We start from the raw sequence: 13,287 nt of genomic DNA on the forward strand, positions 1-13,287 counted from the left end.
AACCAAAATTGAATTTTGGTCGAGTGGGCAATATAGAGGGTGTCTTTTTTTAACTGGAATTATGGAAATAATGTTCTTACAAAAAATGGTACAAAAGCAAGTATACAATTCGATTTAAAAAATGCAATAAATATGCACTGTTTTGAGAACTGAAATTACATATCCTTACATAAGCATAAAAAGCATAAAAAGTATAAAGGTTCAGTGTAAAAAACAAAAACAATTTGTGAGATATTTCATATTTTTGTACAAAAAATCTCATTTCCAAAATTTGTAACATGTCATTATTATTGATGTTTTAACTCTCATACTTTTTTTGCAAAATGTTCTGAAGAATTGATCTATATAAAAAACTTATATATAGTTTCATTACAAAAGTCGCAAGTGCATTTATATTTTTTATGTACTTTGTACTTAAAAAAAATTGAAATGGTAGAAATATGAACGCTGTTGTACTACCTAATTGATTGTTCTACATTTTTTTACTTTTATCAGTTTACAGATCGTCTCAGTTAGCAGAAACACTCCATATATCAAACCACTTAATTTTTAGATAAATTCTTGTCTATACTTATCAATGTGCTCATCTTGATATTATTTATCACGCCTAAGTGATAGACTTGTTATCTTAACACAATAAAACATTTTATATTAAACATGTCGTTGAAACATAGTTACTTGTAGCAATTTTTAATTGAATTGACACAACTGCTATTTCATCATACTTTATATCATCAAATCATGTTAAGACTTTCCATATCTTAAAATAAATTGTTTATTAGTGAAACTTCGGTATTTATTATACAGGGTGTCCGCGCTAAAGTGTTATACCTTAATATCTCATGAACTATTGATGTCACGAAAAAGTGCTTATATGGAAATTGCAGGGTAAAAGAGGCCCTATGTTTTGGCAGAAGCAAAATTTTTTTATTGTTATTAATGTAAAAGATATGATGGTGAAGTTTCGTTTTTTTAAATGGAACTATAATTTTTTCTCGATCAGGCGATAGTGCTTTTCAAGACGAATTCATCAAGGTTTTATGTACTTACCCGATTTTTATTAGTTTTCGAGATATAACGCTTAGAAATTTACTGATTTTCAGCAGTGACATCTCGGTTTGACGAGTAAGTCATAAAAACGTTCTTATTGTTACGGTAAGTGCCGCTGGTTTGACTCTGCCTGCCGAAACAGATAGGCGGGGTGTATGGTCAAAATGGCAGGTCCGAAGAGTAAGAAACGTGAAAAGTATTGTCCATTACGGTTTAAGTTTTCCGTATCGAAGATGATATTAATTGTAATTTGGAAGGTTGGGACATTTATTTAAATGTTTCAATACAAGGTAGGTATAAAGACAATTTAACAAAAAATAATATGCAAAAAATTTATTCCACGTGCTTTCCGCTATTTGAAATACAAGTTTGTATACGTTTTACAAATTCGTTCTCGACGTTTTCCATAATTTCGCACGGGATATTTACGCATGCATTGTGTATTCTATTTTTCAAGTCAGTTATATTGTTAAATTGTCTTTATACCTACCTTGTACTGAAACATTTAAATAAATGTCCCAACCTTCCAAATTACAATTAATATCATCTTTGATACGGAAAACTTAAACCGTAATGGACAATGCTTTTCACGTTTCTTACTCTTCGGACCTGCCATTTTGACCATACACCCCGCCTATCTGTTTCGGCAGGCAGAGTCAAACCAGCGGCACTTACCGTAACAATAAGAACGTTTTTATGACTTACTCGTCAAACCGAGATGTCACTGCTGAAAATCAGTAAATTTCTAAGCGTTATATCTCGAAAACTAATAAAAATCGGGTAAGTACATAAAACCTTGATGAATTCGTCTTGAAAAGCACTATCGCCTGATCGAGAAAAAATTATAGTTCCATTTAAAAAAACGAAACTTCACCATCATATCTTTTACATTAATAACAATAAAAAAATTTTGCTTCTGCCAAAACATAGGGCCTCTTTTACCCTGCAATTTCCATATAAGCACTTTTTCGTGACATCAATAGTTCATGAGATATTAAGGTGTAACACTTTGGCGCGGACACCCTGTAGATAGAAATCTGTGGATGTGCAAAGTTTGGTGCTTGACAACTTGGTAAACTCAGAAATTTAAGAATTTAGTGCTTTAGGGCTTTAGGGTATTCGAAATCTGGAGATTTAGAAATTTAAGGAGTTGGAAATTTGAGAATTTTACAATTTAAGAATGTGTAAATTTAGAAATTTAGGTCATTTGTCCATTTGAGTATTTAAAAATTCCGAAATTTGAAATTTGGGGAACTTGGAAGGTCAGCGATTGAAATATTTAGTGATTTTGAAATTTGAGAATTCGAGGATTTGAAGTCGTAGGGGCTTGGCAATTTTGAATTTTATATATTTTGGAGTTTAGAAATTTTATGTTATTTAGGGGACTAACGAAATTTGAGAATTGATTTAGAAATGTAATGAATTAAGAATCTGCAGACTTTAACTTCTGAAAATTAAGGAATATAAGAATTTGAATATTCAGCCTTTGGAAATTTGAAAATTTGTAGATTAGGAAGAAATTTGAGAATTTGTTTGCACTTTTCGTCATGTTTGTATCTGACATCTTCGAATAACATTTACAGAAGTTTCACTTTGAAAATGCGAAGATATTTTGAGTAGAACACTCCAAACATTTATTAGAAAATAAATTATTAACACTTTTATTATAAAATAAAAGATTATTCGTAAGAAAGAAAAATCTTATACTTACCAACATTGTGATATGGATTCGTGGAATTCAGATCACCTACAGGTGGAGCCAACGTGGCATTGTGAAGTAATACATTACGTTGTGCTTCGTAATGACTGTGACTTATACCGTGCCCTGGGTATCCAGGATGTGCAGGATGTGCAAAATGATCCGGCGCACCGGGTAGCGATAGAAGAGATGCCAAATCCTGCCATCGTTGTTCCATGCTCATTGCACGCATAAACGGCATACGTCCCTAGATACATAACATTATTACTCGTAACAAGTTTTATTATTTTGTTCCCTGTTAAAACATCAAAATGTGTAATTTATTAGTGACAGAATTACAATTATAGGTTTTAATTTTAAAAATGGAAATGAACAAATTAACACATTGTTTACTGGTCACACGTTAACTCGTGCTATACTGCTCAAACGCTGTTACCGACTTAACTCGTGTTTACTTTTATATGTTATTAGTTAGTCCAACTGTTAAACCTCAGAGAAATATAGCATATTGTAAGAACTGAATTTAAATTTCTCCTTTATGTTTGAGAATTGTGTATTATGTTTTTACAAAATCGTACATTTTTGGTTTCTTTATAACTGTATAAAATTTAAGTCAAATTAAATAAATTATGTTAGTTAAAGTTTACTAATGGCACTCCCTTTTTTGGGAAACTCCTACAAACTTCTTCTAACAACATGGGCAATTTCGAGAAAATGCATTGTTAAATTTCCATAAGGACTTAATACTAATACAAAAAAATGAATAAAAGATAATATAATATTGCAAATACTATATGAATCTGAGTTTAAGAAAAATGATATGTTATCGTAAATTTTCAATATTTTGTAACAATTTAACAATGCAAATTCACAAGTTTCTTTTAACAAAAACTTGTAGGTAATTACAAAAGATAAGAAAAGTTTTCAACAGTGTGACAAAATATAAAAGTTTCATAACATATTATTTTATGTACCATATTCGCAATAGAACTGAACGAAGGGTGAATGATAGTATTCAAAACACTATCGTCTACACATTAATTTATAATTATAATGTCTCCTTAAGAATTTACAAATTTTTATATTTATAGAATAATTTATATACTATATTTATTATATTTACTATATTTACTTATAATTATATTTATTTATATTTATAGTACATATTGAAACCCTATATTTTAAATAAAATGTAGTCTCAATACATCCTCAATTCATCATTTAAAATATGTCAAATATCTTTATATTATTTTATAATTGTCGTTAAAGATATTTAAATTTGGCCCCAATGTGTTAAGTGCGTTTATGATCGATTATCATAAAAACACTTGTATAACACCAAAATATGTCTTTCGTAACAATGTACTTTTATAATTTTTCAAGGTATTTCAGTCATTCGACAAAATTAATAAAACATTCATAAGGAATTATGTTTTGACTAAAAAATAGCAGACGTATAAACTTTTGATACGAACTGTACGATAATGCTTTCACGAAACGTATAATTTATGTGTTTAAAATAGTGTGCGTTGGATGTCTCACCCTGTATATCCACCTTCAGAATACGTCAGTTTGAACGATTTTAAACCTGTCAAATGTCGACTCGGAGAGTGTTTAAATTTTGGGGGGAAGGAAACCCTGCTGATCTGAGGTGTTGGCCACACACTAGGATTCTCAAGATATTAATGATTCTAGTGCTGCATACCAAACGTATGCATGCATGTCGATTTTGATCGGGTGTCAAACTGCTTGTCAAAATACGAAATCTGTGATCGAAAACTATTTTTATCGACGACTGTTTCGATACCATGCAAGAAATTCTTTTTATGGATTGTCATGGGCAAAGGAAATTTCTTAAAATACCGCGGAATCAATCTGCGTAAAAATAAATATGCAATTTTATTTTAAAAAAAGAGATAGAAATTTGGAAGACAGGTTTCTACATTATTACAAAATTTTCAAATTTCTAAATTTCTAAATTTATAGATTTCCAAGTTTTCAAATTTCTAAACTTAAAAATATCAAATTAAGTCAAGTTTCCGAATTCGAATTTTTAAGTTCAAAAATTATGGATCTCCAAGTTTTCAAATTTCGAAATTACTAAATTACTAAAGACCTCGAATCTCCAACTTACCCATTTTCAAATTACTGAATTATCAAATTCCTAAATATCCGAATGTTCAAATTTTCAAATGAAAAAATTTCGAATTTATCAAATCTCCAAAACCCCAAACTCTTGAATCATGAAATTTCCAAATTATCAATCTGTACATTCCTAAACTTGCAAGATTTCTGAACTCCACATTCGAGAAAAATTTTCTTCACCGATTATATTTGAATAAATGTATTTTAGTTTAAGTAAATCAGTTTCTTTATAATGTTCTACGTAAAAAGTATTAAAGCAATGTAAAAAAAAATTAAAAATTCAAGACCTTCCGTTTTTTCATTTATATCAAGAATGGTTTATTAAAATATACAGTCTGAAAATCTGAATCTAACCTACAATTACACGTTTTGGCATAGAAAATGTTTAAATGCAATTTAACCTATTAAAAATATTTATTAAAGTGTACAGATCTGATTCAATAAAATGGTGAAACTGTCAATATTTGAAAATTTCGCGAGGGAAGTTACAATCCCGAAGATGACGAACGTTCCGGATGCCAATCAAATATTAATGGTGAAAGTTTAAAGGCTGTAGTTGCAGCTGACCCATATCAAACTTGCAATGAAATTGCCGGAAATTAAATTCGTCAGCTGCAACTATATTTCGTCATTCAAAAAAGAAGCCATCAAAGGTTTGTATAAAAGAAATCACGTTGACTGTTTCCTTAAATGTTTCCGTTTTAAACGTTTCTTGTAAACACTGAAAGAGTGAACAGATATTCGAGAAAGTATTGTTATCATTTGAAAAATGAAAAGAGAAATTGTATCCAAGGAAAATCGTGTTTATTTTTATATAATTATTTATTTAAATGATTGTTAAGAGCATGAAAACTTGATCATTTACAGTTAATTAATCATAAGGAGTAGCAATGGATCATTGAAAATAATTTCTGTTTCAATTAATTACTAAATTCAGTGAGTATCAAATAAATGAACTTGTTTGTCTAGCCTACGAATAGAATTTTTAAATTAAGTACAATATTATATATACAAAATTTATGAAATCTCATAGCATGGTTTTACATGTATTATTAAGAAATAAATAATGCAAAGGAAAAAAGTAATAACACTACTTATAACAGTAAGCTAGATAAAGGGAAATGTTTATTTACTTTTTATTATATTTCTTATGTTTCGTCATTTGTCAAACCATAACAAATGGCGATCAATTCGATCCGAGCGTTTGTTGTCTTACGTGTCGAAAGATCGGTAATTTTCGTAAACGGTCACGTGACATCTTCGTGCACTTCGTGTCTGCAAGGACCGCGACGTTAGTTTTTTATTATGCGTCGTAAGGGTAATGTATATTTTATCTTTAGTTAATATTGAAGTTTAATTGTGAAGTACATTGTGTCATTCCTTATCAAATCAACAGAGAAATACGGTCTCGATTGATATCGATAATTCAGATCAGCAGTGTAGTTATGCAGAGCAGAATATCCATAAAAGGTTCATTGGCACGGAAGGTCGAACGTTTGGTGGAACGCGTAAGTGCGGTAGTGGCCGGTGGCGCTTAATGCACGTCGGTATTGTCGCTAATGCATTGGCCGCAAGAAGAAGATGAATGAGGAAGCTGGCGTAGCACGAATCCGACGCGATTGTTGTTCGGGTGCATCAATCAGTCGCCAGTGCAATCTGTCGAGCACGACGCCTTTAAGGTGATTCTCGCTTGTCAGCGCATCTGTCGGCTGTAGGCTACGAAATATAGGACGACATGTTTGTTCCGTGACGATTTGTCGTGTACGGAGCGCGCGGATTTCTAATGGCGCTCGGCTTTACGCTCGTTCTGTTTCGATGTTACGCTCATGATTGAGCCAACGCGATGAAAAAACACAGTTGTCGGTACTTATACTATTTCCGAGAATGGCGGAGAGAATTTGACGCGCACACCAGACGCCAGTTCACGGTGCTTAAACAATTTCTCATGCTATTTGTGTAAGTTCTGGAGATCGCTGCTATGTCTATCAGCAGGTTGTTGCACTTTACGGGAAATATCGTTTCTATTGATTTTCACATTTTCCAGGATCAGGATTTACATTTACGAACAATTTCTCTTTGACATATTTACTGCCACAGTGAACTAGTTGAATATTTGATTAAATAATAATTTTAATATCGAAACTACTCAAGCGGTCAAGTTTTATAAGTTTCTTATTTTAATTTGCACAATTTGTCAATGTGGTTCTCTTGAAATATACGTTGATTTTCATCAAAATAAAGAATCAATGTGTATATTGATTTATTTTTTATCGTTTGTTTAGTTATTATTTAATTTCATTTTTAATTTCGCAGTAAGCGTGCATTATTTATTGGTAGGATTAATGTTAACAAATGTAACCAAATATATTGTTATGTTTATAATTTATAGTTCTAAATAGTTAGATAAGCGAATAAATTCTTAATAATATAGATGGTTCGTATGAAAATTTGAACAAAATCTATATACGACAATCAAAGTGTTAATAAGTTCTTTACAGAGCAATTTCGTATATTGTACGAGTGATTTTTTCTATGTATTTCTTATCCGGTATATTATTTGACAATTTTTATCACAAGTAAAATATTTTGAATGACAACAGAAATCAAGCTATTCTACGTACGTGTAAGTATCCCCCGCATTAATTGGCGGTATACTATAAACGTACTTATTTGAATCCTATATGCAGTTAACCAAAAGCGTATTTTTACGCGATGCACATAGAATGTGCTAAGCGTGAATATGCGTTACAAATGCAGAATACAAACTACAAATATCTACAATTTGAAGCATTTTGATATTTATTTAGTGTTTGATGAATAAAAATTCAGAACGTTTTCAAAATTTAATATGGCGGATTAAAATTTCCTTCTTCGTAAAAGTTAATATTTAATTTTCTTTACGAATTAATTTACAAACATGTACGGTACTAAGTTGCAATTAAAAATTATAATTATAAATTCAGTATATCGGAATAAATGTTGAAGCTCATGCAATGTAGCACCTGTCTGTTCTACTATACATTAGAAAAATATACCATGCATATATTTAAAAGTGATTAATTCTAAGTTTACTAGACCAGGAATAATTAGTACATAGTATTGCTGGTCTAGTTAGGGTTATGCGGTGAATCGAGCCAAGGTAACTATTAATAAATAAAAGACTTCAACTTATCATTCAACTTAATGCAACTTATCATAGCAATTGGTATTATCATGGTACTTGGTAAAAAAGTAGGACGCCTAATCTGCAGACATAATTGTAAGTTTAAGTCATAAAATAATTTACAATCGTTACGTTTATGCTGTTAGAAATACTGTGAACATTTACAAACTAATCCGACTATCATTACAGAATCATTAAAATTTCATGAGATTAACCGATAAATGCGTAATCTTATAATTTATAAACCATTGGTATATTTTTCGTTTGTAGGTATATAAGAATGGCAGCTCACATTCAGCAGCACTGAAGCTTTATCAGATGACAGCCCACGTTAAAAAGTAAAAAAATGTATATCTACGATTTATAATGACTGAAATCCTGTTACACTTCCCAAACACGGTAATTGGTAGCGTCGACATCTTCAATTTTAAATATACAGAGACAATTTTTTGTATACTTTTTAATATGAGAAAGAAAGTTGAACTTAATTTTTACAAGTATCATTGTAAAACAATTATAAAAATTGTAAGTAAAAAAATATTATCAACTCATGTTAATATTTGATCTGACACAATAATATTTTTTACAATTATAAATTGATTTTATACTTAATTATTATTAATAGAAATTATTTTTTCCGGGTCCTATATCGTGGAATAATGGCTTTTATTTTACGTTGACAAATTCAATGTCTTGAATATATGTACCGCCACCTGGTTGATAAAATTTGTCTTGCGATTTATAGTTAAATGATTATATTCTTCTTCATTGATGCAATTTTGATTTCCATCTGATATGCCTATAATACTTGGTTTGATCTATTTTTTATAGTTGCTTATTTGCCGCCGTCAAAAATCCATTGTTTACTAAGGAGACATCCTTCATCATATTCATATTTTCCGATTTTTGTCCCGAGAACTTCAGCTATTACACTTTTTTCTTCGATTTGGACTACGGTTTTGTCGTCCATAAAACACATACATATCTCTAGGCAAAAACGTATCCAGTTAATGACTGTTTTTGATGGCAGATCAAGTTCATTTTCTAGAAAAACTGGTTTGCGATTGAGCATTCAGTATTATCCAATGAAACGACAGACATTTTGAACAGGAAGATACGATTATTCAACCCAAGAATTTCTTCTATTAATCTTTAAATTGCACTGTACTTTATTCCGACTTTTAATCTTAAAGTGTTGAACAACATGAAAATATTAAGCTTATTGGTTAAATTTCTTTCTTGTGTTTAATGGAATCTATAACACCGTACATTTTTTGTGCAATTAAGAAATCAATTAATTTATTATAATCATACGTATATTCAAAGAATCGTTTAACTTTATGTTCTTTTAATAAGAGACAATCATTGAAGCCAGAATATAATCAAATATGACTATAAATATCAGACTCTCGGGAAATGCATTACTCGTAGCTATATAGCTACGTATTTACTATGTAAATACATAGTGTCACATAATAATTTAATCATAGTATTTATTTCGCTTTAATTTCGTAGAATTTCACGCTAGTTAAGATATTAATCTAATTTAACGTAATTTAGTCCATAAATGAATAATGTAAAGTTATTAAGTTAGATTAACTTGAGTTAGGCTACATATGACAAATATGCGATCACGTTCGCACGAGGTATAACTGTAACGTAAGACTCATCTGCAATTTTTTGCGAATATCTCGAAAACCACGGCCGATCGACGATAACATGTATAAAGAAAAGTTGTTCAGAATATTGACCTTAACAACATATTTCAAGTTCATCAATATCGGTGAGGAACAGTTAAAGTTAATAATTACCACAAGAAATACAGGAATTTCATGATATCGATCTTAAATAAATACCTGTTCATGTGCAGTAATGAAGAAATTAGTCAGCACTAACCACATTGCACAAAACGTCTCGAAGGACTGTCAAGAACTTTACCTTTGTCATCGAAAAAATGTAATCGAACCTTATTACTATACTTGCACATTATGTTACACGTTATGGTACATGCACGAATATTACAACAAAATAAAAAAAATTATCGTCGAGGTCAGATATTTCACAGATGAAATGTCTGATATATCGTTTTCATGTCAAGTCTTCTCTGTCATCAACGTATGTTAATAATTAATCTACGACGCTCATAATTTGTTCACAATTTTAAATTAACCTTATCGATAAAATTTTGATTTTCGACACGCATAAAATTTTGTTTATCAAAAAATTGCTGCAGATTAATTGTAGTAGCATATTTATGTAGGTGTTTATGAATAATTTGCAAACTGTACATAAATTTGTAGCAAACATTAACTAGTAAACATGTTTTAACACTTTCAGATCTAACTGTGTTTTAAAATACATCACTCAAAGAAGGGGCAATTTTTGAAACGCCGAAAAATCGCTCGAGCAAAAAGTACATAAGATAAGGAAGCAGAGGTGATATGAACCTAATACGGTAAGTCACACTAAGCATTTAGTTGGTTCGAAAATATCTTTTATTCTTTCGTTTCATCAAGAAGCTGCATTTGTTATCTTGGGATTTAACATGTTAAACACGATATGTCGCCATATTACAAAAACTCACAGAAGACAAAGTTCATCAGTGTTAGTCCTTTCTTTGTTAATAACGAAGTTCTGAATATTCTTTCTCTAACAGCTTGTACACCGGCAAAAGTAGCACGTATACAGCGCACACGAATCTCGTAGTTTAGATGCAGAGATCTTGCTTCGTGTTAAGAAGCCGTCGGAAGCTTTATGAACCTGCGACGCTGCAAGTAAAGAGATCTGTGAACAGATGGTTGAAAAGAGCTGTCGAGAAGTCCTAGTTTCTAGTAAAATATTTCTCTTTCGTTCATCTACTCTGCATATTTCTTACTCTTTTCCTCTTTCTTCCTTTCGTACGGTTTTGTGACACGGTGCACTATTGACGTACCTACAATTTCTAGATTGCTACGCGTTAGATCACCACGTGTTGCATGGTGACGCCTTACATCAGCACATGTTAGATTTCCACGCATTAGGTATTTACATATTAAATTACCACGTGTTGTATGGCTGCGCATTAGATCGAGACACGTTAGATTTCCACGCGCTAAATCACTACGAATTGTATGAATACACGTTAGATTTCCACGCGTTAGTATGGCTATGCGTTGGATTTACACGCATTAGATCACCACGTATTGTATGGCTATGTGTTAGGTCGTCACGTATTAGATCTCCACGTATTCGACCACGTGCTACGTGGTTACAAGTTAGATATTCACACGTTAGATCGTCAGGTGTTATATGGCTATACGTCAAATCCCCACAATTTAGACATCTACGTGTTATATGAACACTGTATTTCCACATTCACAGTGATTCTGATATTTAGAATGATAACTTTCATTGCGAAAAATTCAGCAATCTGCAACGCAAGGTTATTTCGTTTTATGGAATCTCCAAGAATCGTGGTGTAAGGTCAACAGGTATTGCACAGCTTCAATAAGAACAATCCTACCTGACCGTGTTACTGAAAATACTTTTAACAGTAAAACTACTAACCAGTTGAAATGACCGGTTTTACGCTTCACAGTTTATATTATACAATATAATACTTTGTTGAGTTAAAGATTGATTTATTTTTCCATTTTATTTTCAATTTGAAAGTAAGTGTGCATTTAATGATGATATTTTTAGCGTTAAGGTGCTAGCCAAAACGATCGAGGCGCCCTCATAGAGTGCATGCGAATGGTGTGAACTCGTACAATGTTCTCTGTCTATTTACTGTGTTTTTGGTTAGAGAGACAAGGACGGTAAATATGATTTTACCAAAAAACACGCATTACGCGAGCCAAAACGACTCTGCGAAGAAGTAATATTTCGACATGATTTCTTTTGCATACTACTCTCAGAAGTTTAATCTAGATCGGTCCGCGGGCCGATTTTGGAAAAATGGGACGTGAAAAATTTTCTTCTATAAGAAATGTTAGTTTTCAGTGCATAAAATTGTTTTGGACAAAATTGCAAAATCGGCCCGCGGACCGACCTAGATTAAATTTCTGACAATAGTATGCAAAAGAAATCATGTCGAAATATTACTTCTTCGCAGAGGCGTTTTGGTTCGCGTAATGCGTGTTTTTTCGTAACATCATATTTACCGTCCTTGTCTCTCTAACCAAAAACACAGTAAATAGACAGAGAACATTCGACGAACTTCACACCATTGGATTTAGTGAATTTCTATACTCTTTGAAATTAGACGAAACGCTTAAACTAGATAAGTAATCATGCAAGTAGCCAGGTAATTACCTAGCGACATGTCAGTGACCAAGAGTGAGAAGATGAATTATCAAATCTTTTTTGATGTAACATAATTTATAATATAGACCACAGGTTTCAAGAGAATTCAAATTTTTATTAATAGAATATGCTAGTAAAGTTATACGGACAAAACTGGAACTGTATCTGATATCGATCAAAAAAGCAGTTGGTATTTAATATTTTTCTTATGACTTTCTAATGAGTTGATTGAAACTCTATGCTAAGACAATATTCGTTTTTATTTTTGCGAATAGAAAAATATTAATAATTTTTGACGGTAAAATCTTGGGACACTCCATGTGTACTGTAACGACTCTCAATTGGTGTGAGTAGAAATAACTATTTAATGCTTATTCTTATTATTTAATTAACCAAGTCATATCTAATTAAAACAAATGAAAATGTATTTAATTCAACGACAAATAAAGAAATATAAAAATTTGATAACTTGGACAAATTTTTATTATGCATGATCAACTATTACTATTAATGTGTGTATAATTATTATTATTATACATAATACTCAATTACTACTATATTTATACAATCAATAGTGTCCTAACACTTATATGTACATTACACAATATTTTCGAATAATTTCTGTACGATTTAAAATTTATATGTATACATATTATTCCATAACAGTTTACGTAATCAAGTGAATTCTTTATACATTATAGAAAATATGCGGCCAAATAATTTATCTTATAAAAATATACGTAAAATATTAAAATCTAATGAAATTAATATTTTAGTCACGTACTGATTTATTGTATGTTTTCCCTTTAAAGTTTCGATAAAAATTTTATTTTATAATGTAAATTAATTCCCTTAGGTACTAGCATTACCTACAATTTATCATGTACTATTTCTTTCTTACCTGGCAAAGATTACATAACTCTTGTGTGGTAGGCGATCGTATTTG

General features: G+C 31.0%; 1 protein-coding gene and 1 long non-coding RNA gene across 6 annotated transcripts in view; one reads left to right on the forward strand and one right to left on the reverse strand.

Annotated features, from left to right (window-relative positions):
* The window catches only part of cnc (NFE2 like bZIP transcription factor cap-n-collar), a 281,683-nt gene that overhangs the window by 49,174 nt on the left and 219,222 nt on the right, over positions 1-13,287 (reverse strand). For all 5 annotated transcript variants that reach the window (XM_012290857.2, XM_076535644.1, XM_003705629.3 and 2 more), the window contains exon 6: positions 2,762-2,996. In XM_012290857.2, coding sequence (XP_012146247.2) covers positions 2,762-2,996 — 235 coding nt within the window. The remainder of the gene's footprint in view (positions 1-2,761; positions 2,997-13,287) is intronic.
* Positions 5,850-10,209, forward strand: LOC143265168 (uncharacterized). The gene is made up of 3 exons (XR_013039370.1): positions 5,850-6,212; positions 6,291-6,850; positions 8,328-10,209. It is a non-coding gene; the product is annotated as an uncharacterized LOC143265168 (long non-coding RNA).

The sequence above is a fragment of the Megachile rotundata genome, chromosome 9 (assembly GCF_050947335.1).
Source record: "Megachile rotundata isolate GNS110a chromosome 9, iyMegRotu1, whole genome shotgun sequence".
Lineage (NCBI taxonomy): Eukaryota > Metazoa > Arthropoda > Insecta > Hymenoptera > Megachilidae > Megachile > Megachile rotundata.